The sequence below is a fragment of the Myotis daubentonii genome, chromosome 2 (assembly GCF_963259705.1).
Source record: "Myotis daubentonii chromosome 2, mMyoDau2.1, whole genome shotgun sequence".
In the NCBI taxonomy this organism is placed as follows: domain Eukaryota; kingdom Metazoa; phylum Chordata; class Mammalia; order Chiroptera; family Vespertilionidae; genus Myotis; species Myotis daubentonii.
In genome coordinates this window covers 132,583,095-132,599,071 of record NC_081841.1, presented here as the reverse complement: position 1 = coordinate 132,599,071, position 15,977 = coordinate 132,583,095, and the positions used below count along the sequence as shown (strand labels likewise).

Here is a 15,977-nt window from a genome sequence, read left to right as displayed (position 1 = left end):
TTCTCCACCATTTCCTAAATTGGGGTCTCCTGTTGGTGTTCAATTGATATCAATGGCCATGCATTGAGAAACTCAAATTGTAGTTGGTAAATCTGAGAGGAGTATTCTGGATAATACTCAGCTTGTTTTGCTGCACAAGTGTGTTTCTGAAAATTTATTTTAAAATGTGACTTGCTAGGCAGAGCCACAGTTATGAGCACTATAATAATTCCAAGCCCTAATTGACAGCTGGAGGCTCACATTTTAAGATGAATACGGGCAGGGAGGCTCCACCTTTCCTTGCCAAGGTTGCTGCCAGAATGACAAATTCACCTCAGTTCCTCCAGCCTACCCACCCCCAGGATGGCTGGAATTGATGCCAGCAGGGCCTCTGTAGGCTGTGCATTCTGAGAACTTTTATGAAGTCATTGCTAGTGGCTTGACCCTGTAGGAAGGGAAACCACTCCTCTAGCCATTCTCTGGCCAACCATGGGTGACATGGATTCTGGATAAGCTCAGGGGGACAAAGGGTGACACTGAGAATGCAGGTCAGCCCTTTCTTTAAAAGATGCCTCATCTTCAACAGCAAATACTGTATTTACTAAATCTATTACTTTAACCCAAGTCCCCAAATCAAGAAAAATGTGAATGCTGGTGGAACAGAAGACACCAGCTCAAACTGCCTACCCAATTTTTTTTTAAAAAAGAAAACAGATCTGCAAAGAACCTTTTGTGTTGTAAGTGGCAAACAGAATAACAGTTCATAAATGTGTACTGGTTATTTCAGGTAGCACGTTAACTTTATAGGTAATGTGGGTCTCCATGCAGGGGAGTTGGCTGTCTTTACATGCTAGAATCATTGATGATTTATTTGCCTGATAACTTTTTAATATCCCTTAACACAATCATGGATATTGATGACTGTTTTATAAAACTTTGAGTATAATTTTACTCCTAATATAGGTTATAATGTTTTGCTGTTGTGGCTGTGCTTCTTCAGGCATATTTAAGAATCTTCTGAAATCAAATACTTTTTCAGTTAGTGCAGTGAGGCAATGTGGGGAAATGATGGGTTGGGGCTTGCTACAAATGGGACATGCATTTATTTGGAGTCTCAAAACTTTGAAATTACCTCGTCCAGTTGTGACCAACGGGCACAGATGGCATTTCGAATGCAATCATTTTCCACTGTTTAGGACAGTCTTGAGCATTGTGAGAGCATTAGTACCCCTGGCCCAAATGCCATTGGAACCACCCAGAAATTTGGACAACAAAACACCCCTGAGCATTGTGGGGGGACTGCCCTTGACCGAGAATCGCTGGTCAGTCCTACACCCGTGAATGGCTGCACCCCTTCAAGTGTCCTCTAGAGATAGGTCAGCCGGCTCTGCATGTGCACCCCCAGCGATGAAGAGATCACCGCCTTCTAAAGCCACATTTGAACTCTACTTATGACTAAAATGTTATTTTTATGGCATAGCCCCAGCCCCAGCAGAGCCCCCTCATTTCCATCATCATCCTTGTCTGTAACACAGGCTTCTTTGTGCCCCATCTCCTTCCACATGAATGCCCTTCAGTATTGAAAGGCGTCATTGTGTTCCTGCGCGTGGTGACAGCCTCCCACTCTCTTGGAAACCTGCTGTGTCATTTACACAAATTTGCACTTTATGGTAACGCATATTCATTTCGTTGTCACACTGTGATGTAGGGGTGACCGTGCCCACTTACAGATAATGAAATGGAGTCTCGGTTTCAATGACTTGCCCACGGCTGCATCGCTGGTATTGGCAAAGCCACACACGACACTAGTTCTTAAAATTCAGTGCCTGTCACAATTTTCACAATACTCACTAAATTTTGTCCAGTCTCTCCCCACTCACCCTCTCTCCAATGTCACCTTCCTTTCCATCTTCAACTCTGCTTGTCCCCCAAGGTAGGAGGAATCAGTGGGCCCAGTTTTTCACTGTTCGCATCCTTTACCATATAGCTTGGCAGGTTCCTCCCATCAGCAGGTAGAGTGTATTTCTCCACCTTTGATTTGGGGTTCAATAGAATGAAGTGAAAATGTCATTATGCCAATTCTGGTATCAGGCCCCAGGAATCCTGTGTGTCTCCACTTGTTCTTTTGCATTTCTGCCATCACCAGACACAAACTGCAGAGCCATCTCAGCCAGCCCTGCCTAGGTGAGGTGACCCACAGCCAACCCACACACCTGCAAAAAAACCATAATTGATTTCATTTAACGTGCCAAGTTTGGGGGATTTGTTATGCAGCAGTTGCTAACTGACACATTTCTCCAACCTTCAGAAAACAAAGACTTCACTTTAGCCATTGTTTTTCCCTTCATTACCTAGAAGCCTGTACTAGTTTTGTCAACATCTGATCTTTCAGTTATTCCACACATCACTACTACCTGTCTGCCCACTCTCCTGTGAGAAGGCGCTCCCAACTCCTAATGGCCGGATTCTGCGTGGTCCCTGCAGCCTTTATTGCCTCGTACCATCCTGCACTTCTGACACTCCTTCCTTGGCTTTTGTGACATTTCCCATGATTCTCAGCCCCCTTCTCTCCTTCCAGGGGCCTCTCCCCTGCGCCCTCTGGCATTTCACTTTACTTCCTTCTTCCAGGACACCATCCTCCCCTGTGACCTCAAGGACCACCAAAGCTTTGATAGCTGTTTTCAACAAATCTCTTCAAAGTTCTAACTGTGTGCATGTCCACTTGACAGCTGCCCTGGAAGGTCCTGCCCATTTTAGCCAAGGAATTATTGCAGGCCAAGTGGAGGAAGGACCTGCATGGGGAGAGACGAGTGGCCGGGCTGCAGACAGGAATGTACCACAAGAATCCAACAAAACATGACGTGGCCGGACTGGGCCATCGGGGTTACCAGAACCCTTGTTTGAGCACCCACACTCCTGCTTGCAGAGTTGGAGTTTTGTTTTTGGACGTGGGTGGGACTTCACACCTATCCTTGTACATCCAGCCATGGTTAGATCTAGCCAAGTACTGCAGCCAGCCATGCTCCTTGTTAGTTTTGTTACATCCAATAATTAGGCATCCGTCCCTGCCTTGACTTGTGTCACTCAGTCATCTGATCAATGTGTTCCTTCTTTCCCACCTAAGTCACAGATAACATGGACAAGAAGGGCCTGGGAAAAGAACACGGGAAAGACTTGTTTTATCGACCAGGTGGTTGCCTGTCCCAGAAATTGGCGTAGGCCCAGCTGATAAGTGAAAGTAGAATGTGAGCATTGTTGGGTTCGATGGGCTTTGGAACGGGGTGTGGAGGGAGCATGGAAGGAGAGCATAGCCTGTTGGGAGCTGCATATGGTTGTAGCATCAGCCGAAAGGAGTAGGAGGTTGACAAGGGACAGTGAAAACAGGAAGCAACTCAGTAGTAATTCTGAGGCACAGTAAGGAGGCATGGGGGGTTCAAGCAGAGGAGTGACAAACATGTGTACCCTTAACCAAGCACTCCAGCACCAGTGTGGAAACCGTCAGTGTGGCATGAGAGAGCAAGAGGGGGGACTGGATGCTGTTGGTTCAAAATGAGAAGTGATGAGGGTTTCGGCCACGGTGACCTTTGTGAGGAATGAGAAGACAGAGAATGTGACTGAGTAGCAGGAAGAAGGCCCGGGTCGCAGAGAGTTAGCAGGACCTGATAGGGAAAGACACAGTGAAATTATGACTCAAAGAATGAGTCACTCGCCTGGCCCGGTGGCTCAGTTGGATGGAGCATCGTCCAGCACATCAAAAAGGTCGCAGGTTTGATTCCTGACCAGGGCACATACCTAGGTTTCAGGTTTGAACCCCAGTCGGGTCATATACGGGAGGCAACTGATTGGTGTTTCTCTCTTGCATCATGTTTCTCTCCCTTCCCCTCTCTGAAATCAAGAAAAAAAATATTTTTGGGTGAGAATTTAAAAAAAAAAAATGAGTCACTTATTCATTTAAAAATGTCCACTGAGCTTTTATATGGCACAAACACTGGGTTGGACCCTGCAGATGTGCTGGTGAAGAACAGACAGTGCCCCTCTCTGGGCGTTTGCACCCGAGCTGGGGAGGTATCCATAACGTGGCGGGAGGCCAGGAGCCAGGGGTGGATATCTAAGCTGAGGGATAAGGGATAAGAATGGGAGGCAGCCAGCCTGGGAGGATAGTTCCTGGCAGAAATGATAGCCTGGGGGAAAGGCCCGGGGCAGGAACTGAGCAGCAGCCGGCTTTGCGGGGCTCCTGGGTGAGGGGAGGTAGGTGGGAAGCAGGAGCGGTTATTGGTTTGGGAACACCAGTGGCCAGGTTCTCGCCATATCAACACATCTTGCCTGAGAATGAAACCACACAGGCGGGTGTGGAGAAACAGAGAGCACTGATGACATGGTTTGAGCTCCTGGATCCATCCCTGCCTGAAGCTGGCGCTATCTGTTGGAGTTCTCAGTATGTGAACATTGTTTTGTTTTTTTCTTAAGCTAATTAGAAATGTGTTTCTGTCCCTTGCAACTGAGTAGGCCCTGACCCAGGTCTCTTCCAGTCCTATGACTTGATCATCTTGAGCCAAGAAAAGAAATTTCTTGAAGAGAAACTTATACTCTAGACTAGAGTATAAACACTCATGGGCTGCAAAGCATTAGAGGAGAAAAGATTGTGGCTTGAAACGTCAAATGCTGGCTTTTTCAGGTAGGGGAGCCTGTCCAGGTGGAGGGCAGAGCAGGAAAAATGATGGAGAGAGTGACTGAAGAGGGGACTCTGGTAACGGGATAAGCTACTGACGGACAGATGTGGGAAAGGCCTTTAAGGCAAAGGCAGATGGTTAATCTTGGAAATGTTGGGGAGTCGTTTCCCCCAGCCTGGAGGAAAAGAAACCGCTTGGGTGTGTAGACAGGGACGAGGAAGAAGGTTTCGCTTAAAGGTTCAACTTCCACAGAGAATATATAGAAACCAGAGTCCTCATCTCAAGTGTGGCCTGGTCTGAGGCGAAGTAGGACTGAGGGTTTTAAGGGGTGTGGGCCGGGAGACACACGAGGAAATCTGCAAGACAGAAATGATGTTAACCATCCTCCCACCCTTCCAGGAAACTCATCAAAACCTTGCTGCAACTGAAGTCTGTTACTTTTTGTGACTTGTTGCCTAGTTATCATTCTTCCAAAACACAGAATCTCTCTCTTCAGGTGGTTAGTTTACTCTGAGCTAGATTTTGAGTGTCTTAAGCAGGAGAATATTGTTATGGAATGAATATTTTTGTCCCCTAAGATTTATTTTTATTGAATATTTTTTGTTGATTTCAGAGAGGAAGGGGGAGGAAGAGAGAGAGAGAAACATCAGTGATGAGAGAGAATAATTGACTGAGGCCACAACCCGGGCATGTGTTGCCCTTGACCAGAATCAAACCCAGGACCCTTCAGTCCGTAGGCCGATGCTCTATCCACCGAGCCAAACCGGCCAGGGCTCCCCCCTAACATGTATATGTTGAAGCCTAAACCTTGAAATGACTGTATTTGGAGATGGGACCTCATGGAAATAATTGAGGTTCAATGAGGTCCCAGGTGGGCACTGATCAGAAGGCCGAGTGAGAGCACAGGGAGAAGGTGGCCACCTGCCCAGCAGGGAGAGCCTGCCAGAACTGAGTGGGCGGCCACCCTTCCTCCCACATGCTGGGCAGCACAGAGTCTCATCCACACAGTGGGCAGGTCGTGGCCATGTGAATGTCGTGCTCTGTGCCCGGAAATGGCAGCGGTTCCTTTCGCCCACGGCAGGGGCAATGGCCTGCCTTAGGGCCCTGCCTCTGCCCGGAAGCTGGGGCCCCAGGCAGGCCCTCCGGAGGGCAGGGGCTGGGAAACAGCGAGGCCCTGGCTGGGCAGGTACCATCCTTTGTTCCAGTGGCACTTTTAAACGCTGTGTCAGCCTCTCTTTTTTATTATCTTTTTAAAGATAGTTTTATTGATTTCGGAGAGGAAGGGAGAGGGAAAGAGAGATAGAAACATCAATGATGACAATCACTGATCGGCTGCCTCCTGCACACCCCCTACTGGGGAGGGAGCCAGCAACCTGGGCAGGTGCCCTGACGGGAATGGAACCATGACCGGCTCTGGCCGACATAGCTACCGGGCTCACAGACGCGGGTCAGTGTTGCCATGTCCGGCCTGTGGAGACCTAGGGAGAGCCCGATGGCCATCGGGGAGGAAGGACGCAGGGGCTGGCAGAAGGCATGGCTGAACCTCTCACGGCCCAGCAGCCCTCACCCCTCTGATCACGAGAACGAGGCTGCAGGGGAGGAACATGGTTTCCTCCTGAGCCTCCACTGGGAGGTGAGGAGAAAGTCTGCAAGTAGCAGACGGTTGCAGAGGAGGCGGAAATGCAAAGGGAGACAGGTCCGAGGGTGCAGTTCCGAGGCCTGAGGCCGGTGAGGAATGTGTGGCCCCGCCTCACGCAGCACGGCACCACGGACGCAGGGCTCGCCCTGCCCTTACCTTGGAGAAATGCTGTGGCACTAAGGCTGGCCAATGCCAAGTCCTAAATGTCTCACACGTCTGTGGCTCCTGCCTCTGGGCCCGGGTTCGACCTGTGCCCTGCCTTGTGCTCACTGGGCCAGCTGGGCCTCTGCTTCGGCAACTGTAAAATCAGGGCAAGGACAGTGTGTGCCTCACAGGCTGGTTCTGAGGGGAGCCTAGTTCTTGCGAAGCATCTAGAAGGGCCTCGTGCAGCAGGACTAAGGCAGCGGTTGCCATGCTGAGAGGGGCCTCCTCGGGGCCCCTCCCTCAGCATCCCACCTGCCAGCTCAGGCTGCTCCCCACCAGGGCCTCTGTGCCCAGGCAGCAAGTTGCACCTGGCTTCCTGCTCAAAGGCCAGCTGCCTGGATGATGGTTTTAAGCCCTTAGAACAGCATTCAAGCCCCCCCCCCCCCCTCACCCCCTCTCCTCCTCATGTCCGCATGCTGCCAGGCAGGGTGCATGCCTGTCATTCTCTGGCCACGCTGCGCTTCATGCCCGTGACTCCTGTCCAGATCCTACACTGCAGTGGGATTCCTGCATTGGTGGGGAGCCCCTGGGGTGGCTGAGGAGGACATGGGAGCACCTCCTGGGCCGGCAAGTCACACACTGTGTATCTCATTGATCCCACGACCACCCTGTGAGACAAGTCCTCTTTTTGCCTCATGTTACCAGGAGGAAACAGAAGCTCAAGTGATCCTCAAGGTGAAACATGAGTAGGGAGCTGGGATTAAGTCCAGATGTGGACATCCCCAAAGTCCCTATGGTTCCAAAGCTCGTGTCACTTTAGGGGAAAAAGGTCTTCGAGAGGGGGCGGTCATGAGAGGCTGTGGACATGGCTCCCTCGTTAGGGAACATGGACAAGGCCCCCTGGGTGGGGAACATGGACACGGCTCCCTCCCTCCGTGGGGAACATGGTGGGTTTGTGAGGTGTCGCTCTAGCTCAGCCGGAACACGTTTCCAGAACTAACAAATTGGCTTGGTCTCAAGAGAAGTTGTCAGAGTGGCCGTCACACTCACGCTGCGCAGGTTGGTGCAGACCTGCTGGCTCACCCTCCTGGGTGGGGAGAGACAGCTCAGCAGCACCTCCCCCATCAGCTTCTCCTCTCCTGGGCTCAACCTGGGGAGCTCTGTGGTGACACACCCTGGAAGGTGGAGGCCAGGGGATGAGGGGGGTGTGGGTTGCAGACCATCTCCATGGATTCCAGCTCTTTCTCCTGGGCTCCCACTTCAAGTCTGCCTTCCCTTCCCTGCCACTCAAGCCCGGGGGATGGACTTGGGAAGGCCGCTCACCCAGCTCCCAGGCACTCAAGGTCTCACCCTCCAGTCCTGGTATGTCATCTGAGGTTCTAATCCCAGCCAACTCTCATGGGCATAGAGAATGAGTTCGTGGGTGTTGGATTAAATGAATAAACAAGCATTTGAATAACTTAATATTTTGGTTGCTTTAGGCTTTAAATTTCAGAAGTAAAACCAGGGGAACTCATTTTTTTTTGACCTTCACTAAAGGATAAATTAATGAGTATTAAAACAGGTTCTCCCAAAGGGCCCCTATGTTCACAGCTTTAAAAAATAAAAAATGGTGCCCTGACTGGTTTGGCTCAGAGGCTAGAGTGTCGGATAGGGTGTCGACCTGTGGACTGAAGTGTCCCAAGTTTGATTCCGGTCAAGTCATGTACCTCGGTTGCAGGCTCAATTCACTCCCTGGCCCTGGTGAGGGAGCGTGTGGGAGGCAATCAATTGATATGTATACTTCACATCAATGTTCCTCTCCCCCTCCTTTTCATTCTCTCTAAAAATCCATAGAAAAATATCCTCAGGTGAAGATTAACAACAAAAAATGAATAATAAAACAAAAATAAAATAAAAAGTGGTTTGAGCATTGGCCTGAGCACCAAAGGGTCATGGGTTTGATTCCCAGTCAAGGACATGTACTTGGGTTGTAGGTTCCATCCTTGACCCCAGTCAGGGTATGTGCAGGAGGCAACCAATTGATGTGTCTCTCTCACATCGATGTTTCTCTTTCTCTACCCTCCTCCCTCTTTCCCTTCCATCCTCTCTCTGAAAAGCAATGGAAAAAGTATCCTTGAGTGAGGATAAATAAAAACATAATGTAATGGCTCACAGTGTGGTGATTAAATTACAGCTGACATTGAATTAATGGTGAAGGGGCTGTGACTTTTTGTGTGATTTTGTGACTCTGTGAGTATTGCTACTTGTACACTCTCCCTGGGAGGCAGTGATGAGGCACAGGCAATCCCAACAGGAACCAGAGGGACCTCCATCAGAACTTCTGCCTCACGGTAACGCCCTGGTGGTGGGCCACTGAGGAATGTGAAGCCAGGAATGACTGGCTGCGCAGCAACCGATCCTATCGGGAAATCTAAGCTAATATTATGTCCAACCGAAAAGGCAAGCCAAGTAAACAAAATCAGGTGCAGAACTGCAGTTTGAAATTAATATCTGGGTAGTCAAGGGGTTCCCCAAGGTGATGGAGAAATTCGAAGGTGAATTCCCTATCCTATACATCTGTCTCATTTGCTCTTCCAAACATCAGACAACCAAGTGGAGCAGTCACCACCCCCAGCCCTTACATGACTCTAGCTTTTGAATTCTTTCCAATGAGTCATCCTTTAGCACTGGGGGCCAGGAATGACTCTTTTCCTTGGCAGCCATGATGAACAGTGTCTGCCCCTGGGGCGGAGAGCATGCCTCGGGGAGGCAGCTGGACATGCAGCCGTTTTGCAAGGAGAGGGACTTTGGGGTCAGGCCTGGCCCTAAATCCTGCCACTGCTGCCAGCTGCTTGACCTCGAGCAAGTGACGCACCCTGTCGGAGCCAGCGCTGCCCTCCACAGAGCGCAGAGCGGAGAGGGACCCTGCTCAGGCCGTGTCTGTGGAGGCCCAGTGCAGGCCAGGCTGGTCATTCTGTTTTACTTTGCTCTCATTCCAGCAGTTACATAACAGCCCTCTCCATGTTTCAAAACAAAGTAATTTTGTTCACATTCATCTGATCTTTCCAAGTCTAGCTCTTCAAGGTCTTTTTATATGTTTCAGACCTTTATCCAGCTACAGGCCCCTCACTCCAACACTAAGTCTCCTGAAAGAACACGGAGGAAAAGGTGATTATTCACGCCAGAATACAACAGAAAAGACATGTAAAATATATAAAAATCTTAATTTCTTTTAATACAATAGTCTAGAAAAATCCGTAAATCTGTTTTGAAACCGCTGTCTTTCTTATTTAAAAAATTCTAGCAATTTTTCTATTTCATTTTCCTTCACATTTTTACAATCACTTCCGGGTCTTGTGAAATTTCCAGGCTGCACACTGGCTCAGAGCAAACCGGTTTGGCTAGTGACAGAGTTTTGGCACCTGTTCCCTGCCCAGCACCTGTTTCCCCCCAGAGTCCTCCACGGATATGGACCTGTGGGGGCTGGCAGCCAGGAACAGCTGGATAAGAGCTGAGGGCCACTTGGCCTTTTCTCCAAGGGTAATCCTAACGTTTGGGCAGATGCCTGGCTTCAGCCGAGAGCCTCGTCCAAGAACATTATGATCTCAACTCCTGCTGGCTTCACGCTAGGACCTTAACCCCAGACACCCCCCGGGCAGCAGTCGGGCAAGGCACATAGTTCCTGACATGCTCAGCCGTGGGCAAACTACGGCCTGCGGGCCGGATCCGGCCCATTTGAAATGAATAAAACTAAAAAAAAAAAAGACCGTACCCTTTTATGTAATGATGTTTACTTTGAATTTATATTAGTTCACACAAACACTCCATCCATGCTTTTGTTCCGGCCCTCCGGTCCAGTTTAAGAACCCACCGTGGCCCTCGAGTCAAAAAGTTTGCCCACCCCTGGGCTAGACGGTCCCTAGTTCTCAGCCTTGAGGATGAGAGAGGGAAGAGCAGCAGTTTGGCTTCAGGCCACTGTAGGTTTGTCTTCCAGGTCCAGCCCACGCTGTCTGGGATCGTTAAGCTGATCGGAGCCTCAGTTTCCTCAAATATAAGGTGGGAATGACTCTGGCTGTCGTGAGGCAGCAATAATGTGATGTGTATGTGCAGTGCCTGGAAGCGGCGCTCGGTTAATGGTAGTTAGCACCACGGACAGATGGCGCGGACAGTGCAGTGCCCAGGATGACGGTGCGGGGCCTCCAGAGCCCACCCCACCAGGAGGCCGCCCCTGCTCCCCCTGGGGCTTTCCTATTTAAGGTGCTGAGAAGACACAGACACAGGACACGCAAACCAACCATGGAGCATGCAGGACCTTTTTATTTAGTCAGCCTTTATTTTAAATGTGTGCTTTTGAAATAGTTTATTAAATATGACCTTTCAAAATTCAATTCTCACAATATTTACAGTGAATTCTGTGCAAGTATATATTGGCTGTGAGCTTCTGGCTCCCTCTTTCACATTAATAATTTACAAATCTGTATTGCAACAAAGCCCCAGCTACTTCACTTATTGTCTCTTAAGCCCAGTTTTATTTGAGAGGTACCAAACTAGGATAAGGGGTTGCTAGGTAAGAGCTAATTCAAACCCAGAGAAAATAAAATGTTTTACTTATCAAAAAGGATTAAACCAAGGCCTTTATTTGCAACTGAAAACATGTGTCCCATGATGTTGTGGGACAGTATTTAAGCAACCAAGTAAATTTCCAATGGTTATTGTGCCTTTGCTTTTAAAAATATATTTACACTCATCTCTTCTAATCAAATAAGCAAAACCAGAAAAGACAAACTCTAATAGACTTCAGACTGTCTGGGAATGTTATACACGTAATTAGACTAAAGAATGAAGGGCATCAGATGGGCTGCTGGCTGACCCTCCCACGCCAGCATTGGCCAGAGCTGCTGCCAGAAGGCCCCCCAGGGCCCACACCATCCGCCTCAGGGTTCCACGCTGCACACAGAACAGGAACCTGAGTCCCAGCCAAGGAGGGTGAAACCCTGCCAGGTACTTCTTCAGATGCCAAGTCTACAGATGGCATGAGCCTGGAGAGGGATGTATCCCTCTCTGGGTGGAGAAACATCTGGTTGAAGAACACAACACCCAATATTGTAAGAAGTAAAGGTTCCTACAGAAAACAATAACTCGTGATTTGGAAACTGCAAGAGAGTACTTGGGACCAACATTTTACACTTTTTCTACCTTTTCACTGAATATCTGAATATTTTAATAGGAAATTAAGAGTGACAGCTTATTAGAAAATAAACAGAACAATTTTTTAGTCATTTGACACTTTTTTATACATTAATCATCTGCACTCCCAATGACAATGTTCCTTTATTTATAAAAGTGGTTTAAAGACCTGTGTGACCCTCTGGACTCATGGCTTTGTACATTCTAGGCATCCTAATGCAATGATTCCTGCTCTGAAACACTTTCACCACAAAACATTTTCCCCATGATAATTATGAATGAAATATTCCAAACGTTCATGAACGCCATGGAAGTCAGTGTGAAACATCCATGACTATAGCTAGAACTGTGGTTTTGAATCACCTGTTCTGAGTTTTCAAGTGAGCAGGTCATACCACCCAGGTCTGCTATGCCCCTGTGCCCTTGGAAATCCTTGGTTCTGAGCTATCCCTACTGCAGGTGGAGTGTGTGTTGGGGAGGGGGGGAGGGCGGGAGGAGGGGTGCCAGGAGTCAGGAGTGCTGAGGACATCCCTCGTGATGGAATGTGGGACAGTGAGCCGAAAGGAGGGCTGAGCAGGGGGTGGGCATCGATTTCCTAGGAAGTCAGGAACCACCAATTAGAGTTAAAAGACATGGGCAGGGAACAACAATACGTAGTGACTGAAAACATGGATCTTATTTTCTCAGACCTGTCAGTGCCTTAAGGAATTAGCCCAAGTGCAGGTAAGTCAAACACTCTTGTGCCTTCTGCCCAGGCCCAGCTCCCCTGAGAATTCCACCGTCTTTGAGGATTCAGTGACCCATGACTTGGGCTCGTCCTTAGGGGTTCATAGGGACTGAGAGCTCAGGGCTGCTTTTCATCAACAAAAAATTACAATTGCTTTCATTAATGGCTCTGATTTCACATAATCACAGACTTGATTAAACTGAATATATAGTTCTAGGTTAGTTTCTTTTCATTCAAATGTTTATATTCCATCTACACTGAACAATAAACTGAGAAAAATAGGCACCTCTCACGAGACGGTGACTAGCCAGGAACTGGGTGAGGCTTCAAGGGGCCGTTTTCTTCAAGTCGCGAATCTGTTTAATCAAGTAGTTCTTCTCATCAGTGAACTGCTCATCGTCCGTCCTTTCTTTTTGGAAGCTGCTCAGAAACTCAATGAGTTTGGGTTGATTTTTTAACAGAATCTCCACAATAGGCTGTGTTTTGTGAGGACTGGCCACAAATACCTGAAACATAAAGTAACAGATATGGAGATAAGCAATGCACGCCAGGGACAGCATGGATCCCACTTGATCATGTGGCACCTGTGTTAGTATAACATAGAAAGCCTGGGTCATACTTCCTTTATTAAGGAAAATCAGTAATTCCCCATTCATACCCATTTCCCATACATTACATAAAACTATATTTGATATATTTAAAATTATATGCTATAATTATATATTTAAGTTATAATTAAGTATATAATTACATATCAACAATAATATATTCAACATGTATTTAACACAATATATCCAATATATAATATATTTAATATACTTAATATGTAATATACTCATCTGGCTTAAAATTTAAAAAGGGCAAAGGTGTAAAGTCTTCCTCTCACCTTCCCTCTCCCAGAGGTCACCACTGTTTTCTTGTGTATGTGGACATTTATAATTTACAACTGCCCAGGCCCTTTCTCCCAGAGATTCTAGCTCAGCAGATCTGGGCTGCAGGTCTGGCATTCTGTATTTTTATAAAGTTCCACAAAGAGTCTTATATGTACTCCTGGTTGAAACTGTGATCCTGGACAAATAATTTAGGTATACTATAAAAGGCAGCAAAAACTATAATAGTAAGACACAATCACTCAAAACTACAATATTAATTGGTACAATATTTTGCAATGGACATACTTCCTTGTTAGATGCTACATATATGACTACATGACCAGAATACCCATAAAGGTAGCAACTCCTCTATAGCTCTCTGGGCTCTCTCATGTTCCCTCACACTTAAAAATGCAGTGTTTCACCGCCAGCCCCTCAGCCCCTGCCTCCACATCCTGTACCTCCAACAGTGCACTCTACTCTCAACCCGCTAGGAATAGGATTGCTATGACAGTGGGGACCACAAGGTTGAGCCCTAAAGGATCCCCCAACCCAGCAGTTATGGGGAGGGAGAAAACTACACAAAGATTTTATGAACCACCCGGCCAGTATGGCTCAGTGGTTGAGCATCAACCTATAAACCAGGAGGTCATGGTTCAATTCCAGGTCAGGACACATGCCTGGGTTGTGAGCTCGATCCTCAGGGTAGGGCATGCAGGAGGCCGCTGATCAATGATTCTCTCTCATCACTGATGTTTCTCTCTCTCCCTCTCCCTTCCTCTCTGAAATCAATAAAAATATAAATCTTTTAAAAAGATAAGAACCAATGCGGTTCTGAAAGACTGCAGAGATTCAAAGGAGGGGGAGATTACATTAGATTTCTGCGTTTGGAACAGGAAAGGCTCATGGTATAGGTCAGCGGTCGCCAACCTTTCAGACCTCATGGACCACCAGTGGTCCGCGGATCACCGGTTGGCAACCGCTGGTGTAGGTGACATGAGAGCTAGTCCATGAATCATATTTTCTATTTATTCTTTGGTAATTTGCCCATTTCATCTAGGTTATCTAATTTTTTGATGTACAATTATTCATATTATTCTTCTATACTTTTTAAAAAATTCTATAAGGAGATTGAATCAGTAATCAAAACCCTCCTGATAAAGAAAGCCTATGACCAGGCAATTTTACTGGTAAATTCTACAAAATTTTAAAGAATTAACACTAATTCATTTAAAAATTCTCCAAAAAATAAAACAGAAGGGAATACTTCTTAACTCATTCTATGAGGCCAGCAATACTCTGATACCAAAACCAGATAAAGATATCACAAGAAAACAACAGACCAATATCCTTTATGAATAAAGATGCAAAAACTCTCAACAACATACAAGCAAATTAAGTCTATCATCATATGAAAAAGGATGATATGCCATGGCCAACTAGAATTTATTCCAGAAACCCAAGGTTGGCTTAACATAATAAAATCAATGTAATATACCACATGTACTAGGTTGAACTAAAAAAATGGCAAAGGTGAAAAGTCCCCTCCAAAGATGAATGTTCAAGTCCCAACCCTCAGTATTTGTGAATGTGACCTTATTTGGAAATAGGGATGTAATCAAATTAAGATGAGGTCACAGTGGATTAGGGTGGCCCCTAACCCGATAACTTTTAAGAAGAGGGAAATTTGGACACAGAGACACAGGGATGTAGAGAGAAAATGCCATGTGAAAATAAACACAGAGATTGGAGTTACAAAATAAGCCAAAGAATGCCAAGGACTGCTGGGAACTAGCAGTAGTAGGAGACAGACATAGCATGCATGTTCCCTGAGCCTCCCAAAGGAAGCAACTCTGCTGATCCTTGATGTTAGACTGTGGTCTCCAGAACTGAGAGAAAATAACTTTCTGCTGCTTTAAGCCACTCAGCCTATGGTATTTTGTTACTATAGCTCTAGGAATCGAATATATCATATTAATACAATGAAAGAAACCACATGATCATTTCACTTGATATAAAAAAGTATTCAACAAAATCCAACATCTATTCATTAAAACAACCTAAAACTTTCAACATGGGACAACTGGATATCCACACATCAAACAATGAAGTTGGGCCCTTACCTCACACCATAAGTAAAAAGTAACTCAAAATCAATCAAAGACCTAAATATAAGAGTTAATAAAATTTTTAGAGGAAAATATAGGGGTACAACTTTATGACCTTGGATTTGACAATGTTTTTTAGCTATGACCAAAAGCAAGAGCAACAAAAGAAAAAATAAACTGAACACCAAAATTTAAAAATTTGTATATCACAGGACACTATCAAGAGCATAGAATGGGCCGAAACCGGTTTGGCTCAGTGGATAGAGCGTCGGCCTGCGGACTGAAAGGTCCCGGGTTCGATTCCGGTCAAGGGCATGTACCTGGGTTGCGGGCACATCCCCAGTGGGGAATGTGCAGGAGGCGGCTGATCGATGTTTCTCTCCCATCGATGTTTCTAACTCTCTATCTCTCTCTCCCTTCCTCTCTGTAAAAAGTCAATAAAATATATTAAAAAAAAAGAAAAAGAGCATAGAATGGGAGAAGATACCTGCAAATCCTATCTAATAAAACAGAAACATGGTAATTAGCGTACGTCCGCTACCCTTCCCATTGGCTAATCAGGGCGATATGCAAATTAACTGCCAGCCAAGATGGCAGCCAGCAGCCAGGCAGCTTGAAGGTAATATGAGGCTTGCTTGCTTCAGTGACGGAGGAAACCAACGTTCCCCG

The 15,977-nt window shown here is 46.7% G+C and overlaps 1 protein-coding gene across 10 annotated transcripts in view; it reads right to left on the bottom strand.

The window, feature by feature from the left end:
* Positions 1–10,711: 10,711 nt before the first annotated feature.
* CAB39L (calcium binding protein 39 like) overlaps positions 10,712–15,977 on the bottom strand; it is a 159,561-nt gene continuing 154,295 nt past the window's right edge. For all 10 annotated transcript variants that reach the window (XM_059684597.1, XM_059684599.1, XM_059684601.1 and 7 more), the window contains one exon: positions 10,712–12,834. In XM_059684597.1, the coding sequence (XP_059540580.1) occupies positions 12,655–12,834 (180 nt within the window). In that variant the 3' untranslated portion in view covers positions 10,712–12,654. The remainder of the gene's footprint in view (positions 12,835–15,977) is intronic.